This window comes from Oncorhynchus kisutch, linkage group LG1 (genome assembly GCF_002021735.2).
Source record: "Oncorhynchus kisutch isolate 150728-3 linkage group LG1, Okis_V2, whole genome shotgun sequence".
Taxonomy (NCBI): Eukaryota; Metazoa; Chordata; class Actinopteri; order Salmoniformes; family Salmonidae; genus Oncorhynchus; species Oncorhynchus kisutch.
In genome coordinates this window covers 1,264,532-1,286,202 of record NC_034174.2, presented here as the reverse complement: position 1 = coordinate 1,286,202, position 21,671 = coordinate 1,264,532, and the positions used below count along the sequence as shown (strand labels likewise).

General features: G+C 41.0%; 2 protein-coding genes across 3 annotated transcripts in view; one reads left to right on the top strand and one right to left on the bottom strand.

The window, feature by feature from the left end:
- Window positions 1-21,671, top strand: part of LOC109881698 (synapsin-2) — a 194,520-nt gene that overhangs the window by 78,075 nt on the left and 94,774 nt on the right. The window lies entirely within an intron of this gene.
- Window positions 10,180-21,671, bottom strand: part of LOC109900014 (metalloproteinase inhibitor 4) — a 39,485-nt gene continuing 27,993 nt past the window's right edge. The window contains exons 4-5 of the mRNA XM_020495730.2: window positions 12,970-13,094; window positions 10,180-11,998 (exon numbers count right to left, since the gene is read on the bottom strand). Coding sequence (XP_020351319.1) covers window positions 11,801-11,998; window positions 12,970-13,094 — 323 coding nt within the window. The 3' untranslated portion in view covers window positions 10,180-11,800. The remainder of the gene's footprint in view (window positions 11,999-12,969; window positions 13,095-21,671) is intronic.

Genomic DNA, 21,671 nt, shown 5'->3' with positions numbered 1-21,671 from the left:
CTTAAGCCAGTACATGTCCAGGCCCGTCTGAAGTTTGCTAGAGAGCATTTGGATGATCCAGAAGAAGATTGGGAGAATTTCACAAGGTCAGATGAAACCAAAATATAACTTTTTGGTAAAAACTCAACTCGTCGTGTTTGGAGGACAAAGAATGCTGAGTTGCATCCAAAGAACACCGAAGCTACTGTGAAGCATGGGGGTTGAAACATCATGCTTTGGGGCTGTTTTTCTGCAAAGGGACCAGGAAGACTGATCCGTGTAAAGGAAAGAATGAATGGGACCATGTATCGTGAGATTTTGAGTGAAAACCTCCTTCCATCAGCAAGGGCATTGAAGATTACATTTGTCTGGGTCTTTCAGCATGACATTGATCCCAAACACACCGCCCGGGCAACGAAGGAGTGGCTTCGTAAGAAGTGTCGTGGAGGATCGTTACAAAATATAACACTTACAAGAACTTGTGAATTCAATATAGGCTTTTAATACAAACATTTCAGAAGCCTAGATGGTCCGCGGAACACACACTTTTCCAGAGCACTGGCTCTGTATTTATGCACATACAACATATGAGTCCATCCCACATGCAATTGAAGTTACTTCCCTCAGTCCATCTGCCACCATTATCTTTCAATCTGTGCTTCCTGCTTGTTCACGCCCAATAACGCCCATATCTGCTTTCAGTCAAGTTATAATGGTGGCATGACCTCTTCATGTCCTAAAAATAATACATGCCCATCTTATCCTATGGGCTCCTTATGTTTAGCTTGTTGTGTTCTTTGGCATGTCTGTCCTTATTAGGACTAGTAGACTATGTGTCTCTTCTCTTCCTGCCCTAAACATATATGTCCTATGTCTATAGTCCATCTGTTGGTCATTTGGCTGACCCCGTCCTTTGTGTGTCCCTCTGACCTTGCTATGCCCAGCTGTCCTATGCTTTCATGGCCTTACTTTGGTTTCCTGTCCTATACAATAGACAATGCATTTTACCCTAAACATTTATGCATTTTATGGCTTTGGCCATTACATCTGTTATTTCTTGGTTTCCTGTTTTTACCAGAATGGCAAATGCACTCTAAGTGTATCTTCCTATTGTGGTCTAATGTACACCTTTGCTCTACAGTATTATGTTTGTCCCTATATGTACAGCTTGCTCCCACAAATCCCTCTTCTGAGGCTAATTTAGCCCAAAACCTACACTAAAAGGACATATAGGGTGGAGGCCAATACCAACAGTCGACAACAACATTATCAAAAATAAAGCTTACAAATCACCTGGGCCAAACATCTCCAACACATAAACACAGATAGGAGTAAAAGATCCATTTTGAAACATAAAACACTTACAAAACCCAACAAGACTAAACATCTCCAAACAATAACATAGATAGGAGTAAAAGAACTAGTCTATAAAAAATAAAACACTTATAATCAATCATTATATTGTGAAGAAGCAATGAGCATGTAGTATGCCCACACATCCAGAAACTATCAGCTATTCCTTAATCCTGATTCTTTGACACTTCAAGATATAATGTTACTTGAGTTATATTACCACATTTTACCTTTGTCTTTCACAATCATTACTTTATCAAATTTACTAACTCCTGCAGTTTCTAACACCCAAATAGTTTATTCAATTAACTATAGTGTTTCCCACATCCATCCCATTATCTCCATAGCTGTAGAAACATTCTTTTTTTCTTCTTACTTTTCTTTTTACAATAGTAAACCCATCATTATGAGGATCATTCAATTTTTTATTTTATTTAACCAGGTAGGCTAGTTGAGAACAAGTTCTCATTTGCAACTGCGACCTGGCCAAGATAAAGCATAGCAGTGTGAACAGACAACACAGAGTTACACATGGAGTGAACAATTAACAAGTCAATAACACAGTAGAAAAAAAAGGGGAGTCTATATACATTGTGTGCAAAAGGCATGAGGAGGTAGGTGAATAATACAACTTTTTGCAGATTAACACTGGAGTGATAAATGATCAGATGGTCATGTACAGGTAGAGATATTGGTGTGCAAAAGAGCAGAAAAGTAAATAAATAAAAACAGTATGGGGATGAGGTAGGTGAAAATGGGTGGGCTATTTACCAATAGACTATGTACAGCTGCAGCGATCAGTTAGCTGCTCAGATAGCAGATGTTTGAAGTTGGTGAGGGAGATAAAAGTCTCCAACTTCAGCGATTTTTGCAATTCGTTCCAGTCACAGGCAGCAGAGTACTGGAACGAAAGGCGGCCAAATGAGGTGTTGGCTTTAGGGATGATCAGTGAGATACACCTGCTGGAGCGCGTGCTACGGATGGGTGTTGAAAGAGAGGTTGAACAGGCTGGTAATAGGGGTTGCGACAATGGCGGCGGATAGTTTCAGGAATAGAGGGTCCAGATTGTCAAGCCCAGCTGATTTGTGTGGGTCCAGGTTTTGCAGCTCTTTCAGAACATCTGCTATCTGGATTTGGGTAAAGGAGAACCTGGAGAGGCTTGGGCGAGTAGCTGCGGGGGGGGGGGCGGAGCTGTTGGCCGAGGTTGGAGTAGCCAGGCGGAAGGCATGGCCAGCCGTTGAGAAATGCTTGTTGAAGTTTTCGATAATCATAGATTTATCGGTGGTAACCGTGTTACCTAGCCTCAGTGCAGTGGACAGCTGGGAGGAGGTGCTCTTGTTCTCCATGGACTTCACAGTGTCCCAGAACTTTTTGGAGTGACTGTTGTATCACATCCGGCCGTGATTGGGAGTCCCATAGGGCGGCAGACAATTGGCCCAGGTTTGGCCGAGGTAGGCCGTCATTGTAAATAAGAATTTGTTCTTACCTGACTTGCCTAGTTAAATAAAAAATGTAATAAAATACTCTGAGTGTTAACCTTTAGTTGGCTTGCCGTACTTTGATTTCTAGACGAGCATCCTTTATCTGATTTCTTTGATTTCGTTTCCTGTCTTTAAGTGTGGTGTGGATTTTTATTTTGTTTGCCTCTTCATAGGCAAATTTAGTGGGCAATCATATTCGGTGTCTTTTAGGTTCCAGTTGTTGTTGCCAGTCAACTTTCAGTGGATACCCCCATGAGTGTCTTTCAGAACCCATCCTAAAACCCATCTTGTTTCATTTTGGTTGTTGGTCAGTGATTTTTTGTTAGTTCCCCCTCTGTTTGAGCGACATTATTTTTTTTTTTTTGCTTGGGAACATAACAGTCATCAGCAAAGATTGAAAAAAATAAGGAGCCTAGACAGCTGCCCTGGGGAATCCCTGATTCAACCTGGATTATGTTGGAGAGGCTTCCATTAAAGAACACCCTCTGTGTTCTGTTAGACAGGTAACTATTTATCCACAATATAGCAGGGGGTGTAAAGCCATAACACATACCTTTTCCAGCAGCAGACTATGATTGATCATTTCAAAAGCTGCACTGAAGTCTAACAAAACTGCTCCCACAATCTTTTTATCAAGTTTTCTCAGCCAATCATCAGTCATTTGTGTAAGTGCCGTGCATGTTGAATGTCCTTCCCTAAAAGTCTTGTCAATTTGTTTACAGTAAAATAGCATTGTATCTGGTCAAACACAATTTTTTCCAAAAGTTTACTAAGCGTTGGTAACAGGCTGACTATTTGAGCTAGTAAAGGAGGCTTTCTAGTAGGCTTAAATTGAAGATATGGCAAATAGAAGTGGTAAAATCATCCGCTATTATCCTTAATTTTCCACTTTACAAAATTTTAAATGACAATGATTGTCTTTCATAATTTGATCAGTTGTACTTGGATGTGTAGTGTCAGCTTTTGTTGCTGGCATGTCATGCCTACATTTGCTAATCTTAATTGTAATTGGCAACATCAGTCGGTTTTGTGGTGAATTTTATTTTATTTTACCTTTATTTAACTAGGCAAGTCAGTTAAAGAACAAATTCTTATTTTCAATGGCGGCCTTGGAACAGTGGGTTAACTGCCTGTTCAGGGTGTGTGAGCCATCTGATTCAATGAATGATGGAGGCGAGTTTGCCTTTTTGCCCAAAATATCATTTAAGGGACTCCAAAGACTTTTACTATCATTAATCTTTGGTTCAAAGTACATTTTCTTATTTTTATTCAGTTTAGTCACATGACTTCTCAATGTGCAGTAAGTTTGCCAATCGGTTGTGCAGCCAGACTTTTTTGCCATTCCTTTTGCCTCATCCCTTTCAACCATACATTTTCTCAATTCCACAATGATTTATCAGTTTTTGTGCATGATTATTAGTCAGTGGAATCAGCAATTTCATAAATGTGTCAAGTGCAGCATCTAGTTGCTCCTCATTACACACCACAAAACAACAAAAAATATTTACATCAACAGCATAGGAATCATTACAAAACGTATTGATTTAAAAACATAGCTGCTTCGTCAGATCAAACAAACAAACTGAGTGCTCACTTCCCAACAGGGTAGATGAACCTGTAGCCATATTACTTCAACAGTATTTAACATGTGATCCTCTCTTAGATTTACAGGAATGTGGTTCTGAATATAAAAAGCAAAACACCTCCACCATTGTCATTTCTGTCTTCTCTGTAGATTCTCTGTAGATGTTACAACCATGTATTACCACTGTATCATCAAAGGTATTATCTAAGTGAGTTTCAGAGGTAGTCAGAATAGGCATGTCATCTGTTACTAGCATGTTATTGACTTCATTAAACACTTTCTGGAATGCTTGATTGTTTTCATTGCTTTACTGGGAAGCTTAGCAGAAGTAGATATGCTCATGTTATTTATGTTAGTGCAGGGTGAGCTGCACCCAGTGAACTTCCTACTAGTGCACAACAGCTATTGTATGCAGTAATCATGTGCCGATAAACCAGAGTTATACTGTTAGCACTGAGGTGGTAGGTTGAGCAGAGGCATTCAGTGCAGTAAGAGGGACATAAATTAGGTTATTTAGATTGTGTCTTCCTACGCCCCTAGAATAATGCATATTTGCTGAAGCTTTATGACAACTCAGTGACACAATGGTCGGGATTAACTGAGCTGGGCTTGAGTCAATGATAAGTAATTGCCTCAATTGAAGAGGAGTGGGACAAAATCAACAGCCTGATCAACTCTATGCTAAGGAGATGTGTCGCGCTGCATGAGGCAAATGGTGGTCACACCAGACACGGACTGTTTTTTTATATCTTTGACCAACAGATGAACATTTTATATTCCCAGTCATGTGAAATTGATAGATTAGGGCCTAAGGAATTTATTTAAATTGACTGATTTTATTTTATGTACTGTGTCTCAGTGAAATCTTTGAAATTGTTGCGTTTATATTTTATTTATTTTTTATTTTTCAGTGTAGATGCGTGTCAAATAATTCATGCAATGAGAGATGGACATCACTACTCTCTACCTATCTCTACCCAAACCATAAGAACTACATATCTACCTATCTCTCCTCAAACCATGAGAACTATCTTTACCTAAACCATAATAACTACCAATCTAAACCCAAACCATAAGAACTACATATCTACCTATCTCTCCTCAAACCATGAGAACTATCTTTACCTAAATCATAACTACCAATCTAAACCCAAACCATAAGAACTACCAATATACCCATCTATTTATCTCTACACAAACCATAAGAACTACATATCTACCTATCTCTACCCAAACCATAATAACTACCTATGTACCTATCTACTTAAACCATAAGAACTACCAATGTATCTATCTTTACCTAAACCATAAGAACTACCTATCTGTTGTTATAACATGACCTTAACATCAATCTGAAGACTTTTATTTATCTAATTACCTAAACATATTTAATTGTTACCTGATTAAATTAATAATGTAACAATTAAGTCATTACGATCTGGGGCACCACAAGAGCGGTTCTTTAAAGAGTTACCATCTCCCGAATTCAACTCTAAAGTTCTTTACCTATCACATCTATAAACAGTTAACTTAATCATAACCTCGTATCATATCATCATTCTGAACAGTAACCTACAGTAACCTATTTGCATCTGCAAAACACAAGCCTTACTTATGATTCAGTACTACACAAATTGGTTTAATTATTTACTTACTAGCTAACTAAATGGTAACACAGGATAAACTAAATGGTAACACAGGATAAACTAAATGGTAACACAGGATAAACTAAATGGTAACACAGGATAAACTAAATGGTAACACAGGATAAACTAAATGGTAACACAGGATAAACTAAATGGTAACACAGGATAAACTAAATGGTAACACAGGATAAACTAAATGGTAACACAGGATAAACTAAATGGTAACACAGGATAAACTAAATGGTAACACAGGATAAACTAAATGGTAACACAGGATAAACTAAATGGTAACACAGGATAAACTAAATGGTAACACAGGATAAACATACACACTTAATACATTAAAAACAGGTCCCTAGTGGACTGACAACAATATGTCTGCTTGTTACAAAAGACATGGAGAGGGCGAGAGAGAGGGACAGAGACACTTAACTTTGGTACTTTTAGAAACTACTCTCACTTATAGTACTCTTGTACTTTGCACAGGAGCCGCCCCCCGCTTGGAGTAAGAAATCATGAAGGTATTTACTTGAAAATGCCTTGGTTCGCTGTGTATCTCTCTCAGAATTGGGCCGCCTTGGAAAGGGGGTTAGGCCTTTTCGCGGTATGGCTCTGATTGTCCGAAATGGTTCTGAGATATCTTCTACTGTTGTCCTTTTCTGTAGTTGTCCGGTATCCGGTGACTTGTTGTGTAGTCCTGAACAGAAATACAGAGTTTGTTCTCCTTCCATTCGCTCTGGAAGATGCTTCTTTGACAATAGCCTTGTCGCTGGTTCCCAGTGGGGTGATGAGAGTAGCACACTATGGTGGTTTGAGCAGAGTAGTAGAATGGTTCCGCTTCAATTAGCTTATTTAGATACTTTACTTAGGACAGCTAATCAGCCGTACCACTGCTGGTCCGGGAGGTGATATTATCGTCTCTACCTCGTGTTGAGATTCAGAGTTCAAAGCACTTTGAAGCGTGACCTGCAGCTCTACGTCTCTCTGGTCTTATATGTTAATTTATAACCCATTATTTCATACAGTTTGTTAGAAAGTGCTTTTCTGTCAGTCTGACAAGCTCTCTGATCTCACTCAGGGACGTGGCTTGTCACTGTGCAACGTTTATGTAAAACAATAATCTCTTATGACTCCTAAAATCATGCCCCTCTCTTAAAACCTCTTAGCTAGGGGGCAGAAATATCACTTTTGGATAAATAGCGTGCCCAATTTCAACTTCCTGCTAATCATGCCAAGAATATAAGATATGCATATTATTCATAGATTTGGATAGAAAACACTCTGAAGTTTCTAAAACGGTTTGAATCATGTCTGTGACTATTACAGAACTTATGTCGCAGGCAAAACCCAGAGGACTAACTGTTCAGAATTATAATTTTTTTCCCATCTCTCTTCCCTATATTGTTTTTGCCATTGGAAATTTAATAGAAATATACTTTCAGTTCCTACATCTTCCACACGATGTCGCCTGTGTTTTTAATATGGCTGAGGTTATTTCTTTGTCTTAGCAGGAAGTAGGCCAACTGGGGGACCCTTTTGTGAGTTGCACAAGACGTGATGAGAAGAGTTGGTTTCTTTTCGTTCATGTATTGAATACAGATTGCCCCGTCTACAATTTGATCGATTATTAACGTTTAAAAATACCTAACGTTGTATTACAAAAGTAGTTTGAAATATTTTGGCAAAGTTTATAGGCAACTTTTGAAATATTTTGTAGTGATGTTGCGTTTTGGCAAGCTGTTTTTTTATGGATCAAACGGGCTTTATAAATGGACATTTTCGATATATATGGACGGAATTAATCGTACAAAAGGACCAATTGTGATGTTTATGGGACATATTGGAGTGCCAACAAAAGAAGCTCGTCAAAGGTAATGCATATTTAATATTTTATTTCAGCGTTTTGTGTAGCGCCTGCTACGCTAGCTCTTTTGTTTACTACTGGTGAAGATGGGTGCATGCTATCAGATAATAGCTTCTTATGCTTTTGCCGAAAAGCATTTTAAAAATCTGACATGTTGGCTGGATTCACAATGAGTGTAGCTTTAATTGAGTATCTTACGTGTGTGATTTAATGAAAGTTTGAATTTTAAAGCATTTTATTTGAATCTGGCGCTCTGAATTTCCCCTGGCAATTGGCCAGTTGAGACGCTAGCGTCTCCCTATCCTCAAGAGGTAAACCTCTTGAGGCTATGGGACGGTTGTGTCTCACTTGGGCAAAAAACAGTGAAAATGCAGCGTGGCAATTTTTTTTTTAATTCATTAAATTAAACTTTCATTAAATCACACATGTAAGATACTCAATTAAAGCTACACTCATTCTGAATCCAGTCAACGTGTCAGATTTCAAAAAGGCTTTTCGGCGAAAGCATAAGAAGCTATTATCTGATGACAGCACAATAGTAAACAAAGAAGACATATTTCAACCCTGCAGGCGCTACACAAAACTCCGAAATAAAATATAAAACATGCATTACCTTTGACGAGCTTCTTTTGTTGGCACTCCAATATGTCCCATAAACATCACAATTGGTCCTTTTGTTCGATTAATTCCGTCCATATACAGTGCCTTGCGAAAGTATTCGGCCCCCTTGAACTTTGCGACCTTTTGCCACATTTCAGGCTTCAAACATAAAGATATAAAACTGTATTTTTTTGTGAAGAATCAACAACAAGTCGGACACAATCATGAAGTGGAACCACATTTATTGGATATTTCAAACTTTTTTAACAAATCAAAAACGGAAAAATTGGGCGTGCAAAATTATTCAGCCCCTTTACTTTCAGTGCAGCAAACTCTCTCCAGAAGTTCAGTGAGGATCTCTGAATGATCCAATGTTGACCTAAATGACTAATGATGATAAATACAATCCACCTGTGTGTAATCAACTCTCCGTATAAGGAGGAATGGGAAAAATGTCAGTCTCTCGATGTGCAAAACTGATAGAGACATACCCCAAGCGACTTACAGCTGTAATCGCAGCAAAAGGTGGCGCTACAAAGTATTAACTTAAGGGGGCTGAATAATTTTGCACGCCCAATTTTTCAGTTTTTGATTTGTTAAAAAAGTTTGAAATATCCAATAAATGTCGTTCCACTTCATGATTGTGTCCCACTTGTTGTTGATTCTTCACAAAACTACTTTTGTAATGCAACTTCAGGTATTTTTAAACGTTAATAATTGATCCAATTGTAGACAGGTCTAGCTGTGTTCAATGCAGGAAGAATACAAACCATGCTACTTTTCACGTCTTGTGCAACTCTCAACAGTGTTACGTCGTTCCTAGATGGCCTTCTTCTTCATTGCACAAATTAATAACCTCAACCAAATTCCAAAGACTGGTGACATCCAGTGGAAGCGGTAGGAACTGAAAACAGGTTATTAAGAAATATAATTTGCCAATGAGAACACATGGAACAGAAAGAGACCCCCCCCAAAATAATTCTGAACTGTTAGTCACAGACATGATTCAAACAGTTTTAGAAACTTCAGTGTTTTCTATTCAAATCTACTACTAATATGAATATCTTATATTCCTGGCATGAGTAGCAGGAAGTTGAAATTGGGCACGCTATTTATCCAAAAGTGAAAATGCTGCCCCCTATACCTTAAAAAGTTAACCCCCACCAGTTCCCTCCTCCCCCCTCTGCGGGTGAGAGAGGGTCTAATTGAAGTTATTCATTGCAAACCTGATCTGACCTATTTGGATCCTCACATGACAGTCATGACCCTGTCTATCTTTACCTAAACCATAAGAACGACCTATCTACCTATCTCTTGCAAAACCACAAGAGCTACCTATCTTTACATAAACCATAAGAACTGCCTATCTTTAACTAAACTATAAGAACTACCTATCTCTACCTAAACCATATGAACTACCTGTCTCTACCTAAACCATATGAACTACCTGTCTCTACCTAAACCATTAGAATGGTTGAGAATAATGTACCCATAACAACGTGAAGTTCTGGATCTGGATTTTACATGTTTTTGGTACAGTGAAATAGAAAGCTATAGAAAAAGACAATTGAATAGTTTTTAAAACATTCCTTTAAATATAAAACAGGTTGCTAAGGAGAGACTGACTTGACTTCTACTGATGTGTATGTTAAACCAGTGAATTAGCTTTTGACATTTTTTTACCTTTATTTTACTAGGCAAGTCAGTGAAGAACAAATTCTTATTTTCAATGAGGGCTTAGGAACAGTGGGTTAACTGCCTGTTCAGGGGCAGTATGACAGATTTGTACCTTGTCAGCTCAGGGATTGGAACTTGCAACCTTTCGGTTACTAGTCCAACGCTCTAACCACTAGGCTACCCTGCCGCCCCAGTATGTGGGCCACAAGGAAGTAATACACACAACTATTAAAATGGACATCAATGTTGTACTCAGAGTACCTCTTTACTCTAGGTTAGCTGTTGTTAACACTGGAACAGTTATAATCATACAGTATATACACATTCTCACACAAGACACAGGCATTTTAGTGTTCATCATGGATCATTTGTAGATATCGTACATTACGCAAATTTAGATGTTTGTCTAATGGGGATAATTTTTCCAACATACTGAATATAAGACTTGAGTGTCTAGTGCTGATTTCATACACTTGTACAAGCTCAAAGGACTGAATCCATGGGGTTTTGTACTTCCTTTCCAAAACTTCAGAATCTACTGTAATGTCTAGATGGCAGTAGGACAAGCAATATAGTGAGAAAACACACGTAAACCTGAATGCATGGAAAGTTTGTTCTTTACAGCACGAGAGGGAACATACACAGAAGACATTACTCTCCATCTCTCTTCTTCTGCCTGGGTTGTGTCTGGGCATGTCCTGTCTCTTGTTAGCTTCATAGTCATACATCACTCTCCATCCCTCCTCTTCTGAAAGGGTTGTGTCTGGGCATGTCCTGTCTCTTGTTAGCTTCATAGTCATACATCACTCTCCATCTCTCCTCTTCTGAATGGGTTGTGTCTGGGCATGTCCTGTCTCTTGTTAGCTTCATAGTCATACATCACTCTCCATCCCTCCTCTTCTGAAAGGGTTGTGTCTGGGCATGTCCTGTCTCTTGTTAGCTTCATAGTCATACATCACTCTCCATCTCTCCTCTTCTGAATGGGTTGTGTCTGGGCATGTCCTGTCTCTTGTTAGCTTCATAGTCATACATCACTCTCCATCTCTCCTCTTCTGAATGGGTTGTGTCTGGGCATGTCCTGTCTCTTGTTAGATTCATAGTCATACATCACTCTCCATCTCTCCTCTTCTGAATGGGTTGTGTCTGGGCATGTCCTGCCTCTTGTTAGCTTCATAGTCATACATCACTCTCCATCTCTCCTCTTCTGAATGCGTTGTGTCTGGGCATGTCCTGTCTCTTGTTAGCTTCATAGTCATACATACATAGTGACAGGACAGACCTCATCCCTAAATCAGAGGGAGTAGGAGATACAAGGAGCCTCTGGACTCTGGAGAACTAGTCAGGAAATAGGAAGAGATATTCTGTGTCTGGTGCTCCGTTCATGTGCTCCTCTGAAAATCAGAAACTCAGCAATCCTACTAAACGTTGTTTTGGATGTTGGAAACTGTAATATTGATAATTCCATGAGAAAACAGCAACTCAAGTTTCCCAGTCAAGCATGTATGAATTTCCAAGTAGCACATGAACGCAGCAGTAGTGTAATCAGCGCCCCTGCCCCTCTTCTCTCTCTGTCCTGGAGTAAAGTAGCCCCTCCCTAACCCCAATCCTACCCCTCTCAGGGGTCTGACATGTCCATGAAGTCATTCTCTGGTGGCGGGCCGCTCCGGTACCAGCTGCAGGAAGAGTCTGAGCTTTTGATGCAGGCATACTGTCTGGCCTGCTCCCCACTCAGACTGTTAACCAGCAGCCAGTCGGTCCAAAGACACTCATTATCCGTAGTGGTGGCACAAGGCACTGAGTAGCAGGTAGCAATCTGAGGATAATGACAAGGGGTTTGGGTTAGGTTGTTATAGTGGCAATCTGGGGACAACAACCAGGTTATGGTGGTAATCTGGGGACAAGAACCAGGTAATAATTGCAATCTGGGGACAACAACCAGGTAATAATGGCAATCTGGGGACAACAACCAGGTTATAGTGGCAATCTGGGGACAACATGAAGGATTATAGTGGCAATCTGGGGGCAACAACCAGGTAATAGTGGCAATCTGGGGACAACAACCAGGTTATAGTGGCAATCTGGGGACAACAACCAGGTTATAGTGGCAATCTGGGGACAACAACCAGGTAATAGTGGCAATCTGGGGGCAAAAACCAGGTAATAGTGGCAATCTGGGGGCAACAACCAGGTTATAGTGGCAATCTGGGGGCAACAACCAGGTAATAGTGGCAATCTGGGGACAACAACCAGGTTATAGTGGCAATCTGGGGACAACAACCAGGTTATAGTGGCAATCTGGGGACAACAACCAGGTAATAGTGGCAATCTGGGGGCAAAAACCAGGTAATAGTGGCAATCTGGGGGCAACAACCAGGTAATAGTGGCAATCTGGGGGCAACAACCAGGTTATAGTGGCAATCTGGGGACAACAACCAGGTTATAGTGGCAATCTGGGGACAACAACCAGGTAATAGTGGCAATCTGGTAACAACCAGGTTATAGTGGCAATCTGGGGGCAACAACCAGGTAATAGTGGCAATCTGGGGACAACAACCAGGTTATAGTGGCAATCTGGGGACAACAACCAGGTTATAGTGGCAATCTGGGGACAACAACCAGGTAATAGTGGCAATCTGGTAACAACCAGGTTATAGTGGTAATCTGGGGACAACAGGAAGGGTTATAGTGACAACCTAGGGACAACAGGAAGGGGTTTGGGTTATGTTATAGCTTACTGTGAGAGAGAGAGAGAAAAACAAAGACAGTGAGACATTGAGAACTCACCTTGCAGTCACAGCCCATCTGGTATCTGTAGTTGAGGTTCTTCTTCTGCGACATGGACAGGTTGTCCCAGGGTTCTACCAGATCACACAGTCCAATGGACACCTTCCCATCACTCCACATACTACCTGCAGGACAACAGAGACACCTTCCCATCGTTCCACATACTACCTGCAGAACAACAGAGACACCTTCCCATCGCTCCACATACTACCTGCAGAACAACATAAATTGGGTCAACACTGTAAGCCAATGAAGGTACAGTATGTGTTGTAGAGTGCCTGCAGAAAGTATTCATACCCCTTGTCTTATTCCACATTTTGTTGTGTTACAGCCTGAATTCAAAATGGATTCACACAATAGCCCATAATGACAAAGTGAAAACAGATTTTTTTATGTTAGCAAATTTATTGAAAATAAAATACAGAAATGTACATAAGAATTCACATCCATGAGTCAATACTTGTTAGAATCACTTTTGGCAGTGATTATCTTGGCCAGGTCGCAATTGTAAATGAGAACTTGTTCTCAACTTGCCTACCTGGTTAAATAAAGGTAAAATAAAAAAAAATAAAAAACAGCTGTGAGTCTGGGTAAAAACTCTGTAAGAGCTTTGCAACCTGGATGGTACAATATTTGCACATCTTTTTACATTTCTTCAAGCTCTGTCAAATTGGTTGTTGATCATTGCTAGACAGTCATTTTCAAGTCTTGCCATAGTGTTCCAAGCTGATTTAAGTCAAAACTGTAACTAAGCCACTCAGGAACATTCCCTGTCTTCTTGGTAAGCAACTCCAGTGTAGATTTGGCTATGTGGTTTTGGTTCATTTCCGGTTGAAAGGTGAATTCTCCCAGTGTCTGTTGGAGATGCAAAGTGCTCCAACTTTAATCTACATGTACCATACAGGTTTTCCCTTAGGATTTTGACCGTGCTTAGCTCTATTCCGTTTATTTGTATCCTAAAAAACTCTCCAGTCCTTGCAGATAACAAGCATATCCATAACATGATGCAGCCACCACCATGCTTGAAAATATGAAGTGTGGTACTCAGTGATGTGTTGTGTTGGATTTGTCCCAAACATGACACTTTGTATTCAGGAGATTAAGTTAATTTGACATGTTTTTTAGCAGTTTTACTTTAGTGCATTATTGCAAACAGGATTCATGTTTTGTAATATTTGTGACTCGTTTCAGGAAACTATGCGTATGTCACGGGTTACTACTTCACAGTAGTATTTTTTTTATCAAAATGTGTTTTTTGGCAGAAATGCCTTCTGGAACTTTCATGTGCCTTAATAACAGACTTGTATGACATCTGTAAATACAAATAAAATTGTTAAATTAGAGCCTAGTTGGTTTAGCCACAGAAAAAGGCAGCCACCTTCCCGCTATTATTGGCTGAGATGATGAGTGGGCTGGACATGCCGAGAGATAGGTTCGGATATATAGCCATATCGCACACTTCGGTCAATTTGAGCAGGTCAGTATGTGTATGTGTCTAACGCAGCTTTATTTTTATGTATCACGTAGTAGAACTGCATAAGTGTTGCTCGCCATTTTCTGGAGAACCGAGTTCTGAAATCAGTGGAATTAGAGTATGATAGCTAAGGAGATGGAGAAAACAAACTAAGGGTAACCATGGCATCTGTGACAGGGAGAAACACCCATCCATGATGTATCCGGGTAAGATAGTTTAGCTAGCTACATTTTCAGATATTACTCGTTTCTTATTTTGACAGAAAGTAATTTTCATTTCAAGTTAAAGTGTACTGTTAGCTAGCTAGCTAATGTTAGCTGGCTGGCTGGCTCGCTAGCTAATGGTACGTGCATGATCTTATTATTCGTATCTCAGAGCCATTAGCTTTGCTAGTTAAATCCTAATATTATCTAGCTAACATTGAACCTGGTTGGTTAGCTACCTGCAGATTCATGCAGGGTAGTAATGTCATGAGTATGGTTCATTGTTTAGCTAGCTAGCTAGCTACAAGAATCCATTTCAATAGAATGTCACTGCAACAACTGTAGATAGGCATAGCTGGTAAATGCGCTCTGGCTATCTACTCCAATTTCAAAGCACTCTCGTCGAGTGTGTCAGAGTGCAGAATAACTGACGAATTTACGAACACTCAACACCAGTTGAATATGGCCGGTGTCAGTAAAAGTTGGTAAAAAAGCGTAAATTGTAAATCTAAGTAAAGGAATGGAATTAAGAATATATAAACTCAATATATAAACTCTAAACTCAACTCTCTAGAGACAGCAGGAGCGGTAGAGATACTCTGAATGATCGGCTATGAAAAGCCAACTGACATTTACTCCTGAGGTGCTGACCTGTTGCACCCTCGACAACCACTGTGATTATTATTATTTGACCCTGCTGGTCATCTATGAACATTTTAACATCTTGGCCATGTGCTTCTACGCTTGCTGTTTGGGGTTTTAGGCTGGGTTTCTGTACAGCACTTTGAGATATCATCTGATGTAAGAAGGGCTTTATAAATAAATTTGATAAACATATGGATGAGCAATGTCAAAGCGGCATAGACTAAGATGCAGTAGAATAGAATACAGTATATATTGTACATATGAGATCAGTATTGCAAAATATGTAAACATTATTAGTGACGAGTAGAGATGCACCGATATGACATTTTTTGGCGATACCGCTAACCAATATTTTCCTTGCCCAAAAAAACAATACCGATACCCATCATTTAAAATTTTTGCGGCCTATTAAGCATTCTAGTACAGTTAAATAGTTAACACACACACATGGACACAGCGTTCTAAGGCATTGTATCTCAGTGCAAGAGGCGTCACTGCAGTCCCTGGTTCGAATCCAGTCTGTATCACATCCGGCCGTGATTGGGAGTCCCATAGGGCAGTGAACAATTGGCCCAGCGTCTTCCGGGTTTGGCCTTGGTAGGCCATCATTGCTAATAAGAATTTGTTCTTAACTGACTTGCCTAGTTAAATAAAGGTTACACACACACACCACACTGACCAAAAAGTTATTTTGTTGTCATTTATGTATGTCCCCATTACCAGTAAAACATAATCAAAACCTATTTCTTTCACTTACTTGCTGTGCTGTTTCACTGTTCATTTGTTCAGTCTTTTCATTCTCAACCAAGATCCGTGGCCTCTCTTCCTCCATGTGCACTGTCACTGTGTCCATTTCCATCTTGTCCAGCTGAGTATGTAACATTTCATGTAAACCCTGTTTTTTGTCTGCATCGAAGTAGCTGTCCTTGTACATAGCATCGAGCATATTGACGACACAGTAAAGCATGTTGGCGACACTTGTTCACAGCCTACGTGGGCAGTTTCGTTGCCAGGGCAAACTGTTGTCAAGGGCAACAGTTTCATTCGCCAATGTGGGCCAGTACATACTGGTTAGCTTAGCATTTCGGTGGAGTGCACTCCACAGAATCGGTGGCGTTGGAATTAGAATACAAATACAAATACTACACTGAACAAAAGTATAAACGCAACATGTAAAGTGTTGGTCCCATGTTTCATGAGCTGAAAAAAAAGATCCCAGAAATGTTTCATATGCATATAAAACTTCTCAAATGTTGTGCACATTTGTTTACATGCCTGTCAGTTTTGTTCAGCAGACGTTTCAAGGCCATCACACTGCTGCAGGTGCAGTTGATGAGCTTATTTCTCGAGTCAGTTGTTCGAATGGAGCTAGCTAGTGTGTTCATGTTTCCAAGTTTCAAACATGTTCTCAAATGCCATTGAAATGGCAGTAGAGGTATGACAACCAGCATATTCATGAGCATGCAATATGACTTTCCTCAGTACGAAATCCTTGATGGCCCACTGTGCTGTCAGACTCAGCATGCTCATGGGGCTGATATTGCTGGCCCAAATGTCAGTCGTGAAGCTAATAGCAGTGACGCTATTCCTGTGTAACTCCGGTAGATAATTCTTTTTTAATTTTTTTAAACAGGTACGGTAGAGGTAATATGATCCTTGACTTGTCTCTCAAAGCACTTCATGATGACAGAAGTGAGTGCTACGGAATGGTAGTCATTTAGTTCCGTTACCTTTGCTTTCTTGGGTACAGGAACAATGGTGGCCATCTTGAAGCATGTGGGGACAGCAGACTGGGATGGGGAGAGATTGAAGAGGTCCGTAAACACACCAGCCAACTGATCTGCACATGATCTAAGGATGTGGCTAAGGATGCCGTCTGGGCCGGTAGCCTTGCGAGGGTTGACATGTTAAATGTCTTACTCACGTCAACCACAGCGAAGGAGAGCCCAAAGTCCTTGGTAGCGGTCCGCGGCAGTGGCACTGTGTTATCCTCAAAGCCGGTGAAGAAGATGTTTAGCTTGTCAGAAAGCAAGAAGTCGCTGTCCCTGACGTGGCTGGTTTTCCCTTTGTAGTCCATGATTGTCTCTATACTGATGTTTTGCCTATTTGATTGCCTTGCGAAGGGAAAACTACACTGCTTGTATTCTACCATGTTCCCAGTTACCTTGCCATGGTTAAATGTGCTGCATCGTGCTTTCAGTTTTGCACGAATGCTGCCATCTAGCCAGAGTTTCTGGTTAGGGTATGTTTTAATAGTCACAGTGGGTACAATATCTCCTATGCACTTCCTGATGGACTCAGTCACCATAAGTATATTCGTCAATGTTATTCTCGGAAGCTACCCGGAACATATCCCAGTCCGCGTGATCAAAACAATCTTGAAGGCCTTTATGGTAATGTGGCTCTCTGGTCTGATGAAACCAAGATTGAAGTGTTTGGCCTGAATGTCAAGCGTCACGTCTAGAGGAAACCTGGAACCATCCCTACGGTGAAGCATAGGAGTGGCAGCATCATGCTGTGGGGATGTTTGTCAGCGGCAGGGACTGGGAGACTAGTCAAAATCGAGGGAAAGATGACTGGAGCAAAGTACAGAGAGATCCTTCATGAAAACCTGCTCCAGAGCGCACAGGACCCCAGACTGGGGCAAAGGTTCACCTTCCAACAGGACAACAACCGTAATCATACAGCCAAGACAACGCACGTGTGGCTTCGGGACAACTCTCTGAATGTCATTGAGTGGCCCAGCCAGAGCCCGGACTTGAATCCGATCTAACATCTCTGGAGAGACCTGAAAATAGCTGTGCAGCAATGCTCCCCATCCAACTTGACAGAACCTGAGAGGATCTGCAGAAAAGAATGGGAGAAACTCCCCAAATACAGGTGTGTCAAGCTTGTATTGTCATAATCAAGAAGACTCTAGGATGTAATCGCTGCCAAAGGTGCTTCAACAAAGTACTGTGTAAAGGGTCTGAATACTTACGCATGTAAGTGTGATATAAAAATAATTATTTTTATATTTTTTTGCAAAAAAATTCTAAAAACCTGTTTCTGCTTGGTCATTATGTGTTATTGTGTGTTGATTGATGAGTGACAAACTATTTAATATATTTTTGAATATGGCTGTAACATAACAAAATGTGGAAAAAGTGAATGGGTCTGAATACTTTCCGAATGCAATGTGTCTACATATAGTGTTGAGTCATCTGTATTTACTCAAAGCCAGTGGCATGTTATTAGTAATGATTGAAAAATGTAAGGGGCCTACACAGGCCTGGGGATTTCCTGACTCTACCTGAATTATGTTGGAGAGGCTTCCATTAAATAATACCCCTGTGTTCTGTTAGACAAGTAACTCTTTACCCACAATATAGTAGGGAGTGTAAAGCCATAACAAATATGTTAACAAATGTCAAAAGCCACACTAAAGTCTATAAAACAGCCCACACAATCTTTTTATCATCACTTTATAGCAGCCAATCATCAGTCATTTGTGTCAGTGCTGTATTTGTTATACAATATGTTCTTCCCTATAAGTGTGCTGAAAGTCTGTTGTCACTGTAAAATAGCATTGTATCTGGTCAAACACAATTTCTTTCAAAAGTTTACTAAGGGTTGGTAACAGGCTGATTGGTCGGCTATTTGAGCCAGTAAAGGGGGCTTTACTATTCTTGGGTAGCGGAATGACTTTTACTTCCCTCCAGTCCTGAGGGCACACACTTTCTAGTAGACTTAAATTGAAGATGTGGCAATATCGTCCGCTGTTATCCTCAGTCATTTTCCATCCAAATCAAATCAAATCAAATTTTATTTGTCACATACACATGGTTAGCAGATGTTAATGCGAGTGTAGCGAAATGCTTGTGCTTCTAGTTCCGACAATGCAGTAATAACCAACGAGTAATCTAACTAACAATTCCAAACCTACTACCTTATACACACAAGTGTAAAGGGATAAAGAATATGTACATAAAGATATATGAATGAGTGGTGGTACAGAGCGGCATAGGAAAGATACAGTAGATGGTATCGAGTACAGTATATACATATGAGATGAGTATGTAAACAAAGTGGCATAGTTTATAGTGGCTAGTGATACATGTATTACATAAAGATGCAGTAGATGATATAGAGTACAGTATATACGTATACATATGAGATGAATAATGTAGGGTATCTAAACATTATATTAAGTAGCATTGTTTAAAGTGGCTAGTGATATATTTGACATAATTTCCCATCAATTCCCATTATTAAAGTGGCTGGAGTTCAGTCAGTGTGTTGGCAGCAGCCACTCAATGTTAGTGGTGGCTGTTTAACAGTCTGATGGCCTTGAGATAGAAGCTGTTTTTCAGTTTCTCGGTCCCAGCTTTGATGCACCTGTACTGACCTCGCCTTCTGGATGATAGCGGGGTGAACAGGCAGTGGCTCGGGTGGTTGTTGTCCTTGATGATCTTTATGGCCTTCCTGTGACATCGGGTGGTGTAGGTGTCCTGGAGAGCAGGTAGTTTGCCCCCGGTGATGCGTTGTGCAGACCTCACTACCCTCTGGAGAGCCTTACGGTTGTGGGCGGAGCAGTTGCCGTACCAGGCGGTGATACAGCCCGACAGGATGCTCTCGATTGTGCATCTGTAGAAGTTTGTGAGTGCTTTTGGTGACAAGCCAAATTTCTTCAGCCTCCTTAGGTTGAAGAGGCGCTGCTGCGCCTTCTTCACGATGCTGTCTGTGTGAGTGGACCAATTCAGTTTGTCTGTGATGTGTACCCCGAGGAACTTAAAACTTACTACCATCTCCACTACTGTTCCATTGATGTGGATAGGGGGGTGTTCCCTCTGCTGTTTCCTGAAGTCCACAATCATCTCCTTAGTTTTGTTGACGTTGAGTGTGAGGTTATTTTCCTGACACCACACTCCGAGGGCCCTCACCTCCTCCTTGTAGGCCGTCTCGCCATTGTTGGTAATCAAGCCTACCACTGTTGTGTCGTCCACAAACTTGATGATTGAGTTGGAGGCGTGTGTGGCCACACAGTCGTGGGTGAACAGGGAGTACAGGAGAGTGCTCAGAACGCACCCTTGGGGGGCCCCAGTGTTGAGGATCAGCGGGGTGGAAATGTTGTTGCCTACCCTCACCACCTGGGGTGGCCCGTCAGGAAGTCCAGTACCCAGTTGCACAGGGCGGGGTCGAGACCCAGGGTCTCGAGCTTGATGACGAGTTTGGAGGGTACTATGGTGTTAAATGCTGAGCTGTAGTCGATGAACAGCACTCACATTTATTTTTTATTTTTTTATTTCACCTTTATTTAACCAGGTAGGCAAGTTGAGAACAAGTTCTCATTTACAATTGCTACCTGGCATAGGTATATAGGTACATAGTTATTCCTCTTGTCCAGATGGGTTAGGGCAGTGTGCAGTGTGGTTGAGATTGCATCGTCTGTGGACCTATTTGGGCGGTAAGCAAATTGGAGTGGGTCTAGGGTGTCAGGTAGGGTGGAGTTGATATAGTCCTTGACTAGTCTCTCAAAGCACTTCATTATGACGGAAGTGAGTGGGTTAGGGTTAGGGTTAGGGTTTAGCTTAGTTTCCTTAGCTTTCTTGAAGCATGTGGGAACAGCAGACTGGGATAGGGATTGATTGAATATGTCCGTAAACACACCAGCCAGCTGGTCTGCGCATGCTCTGAGGGCGCGGCTGGGGACTCCGTCTGGGCCTGCAGCCTTGCGAGGGTTAACACATTTAAATGTTTTACTCACCTCGGCTGCAGTGAAGGAGAGTCCGCATGTTTTGGTTGCGGGCCGTGTCAGTGGCACTGTATTGTCCTCAAAACAGGCAAAAAAGTTATTTAGTCTGCCTGGGAGCAAGACATCCTGGTCCGTGCCTGGGCTGGTTTTCTTTTTGTAATCCGTGATTGACTGTAGACCCTGCCACATACCTCTTGTGTCTGAGCCGTTGAATTGCGATTCTACTTTGTCTCTATACTGACGCTTAGCTTGTTTGATTGCCTTGCGGAGGGAATAGCTACACTGTTTGTATTCGGTCATGTTTCCAGTCACCTTGCCCTGATTAAAAGCAGTGGTTCGTGCTTTCAGTTTCACGGGAATGCTGCCATCAATCCACGGTTTCTGGTTTGGGAATGTTTTAATCGTTGCTATGGGAACGATCCAGGATGTCAGACCCCGGTGGCTTGTCATTGTTGATAGATAACAATAATTTGTTCACCTCCTCCACACTCACTTTGTGGAACGCAAAAGTACTTGTCTTTCATACATTGGTCAGATTGAAATCACATTTTATGTTTTCACATGCACCGAATACAACATGGACAACCTTACCGTGAAATGTTTTACTTACAAGCCCTTAACCAACAATGAAGTTCAAGAAATAGTT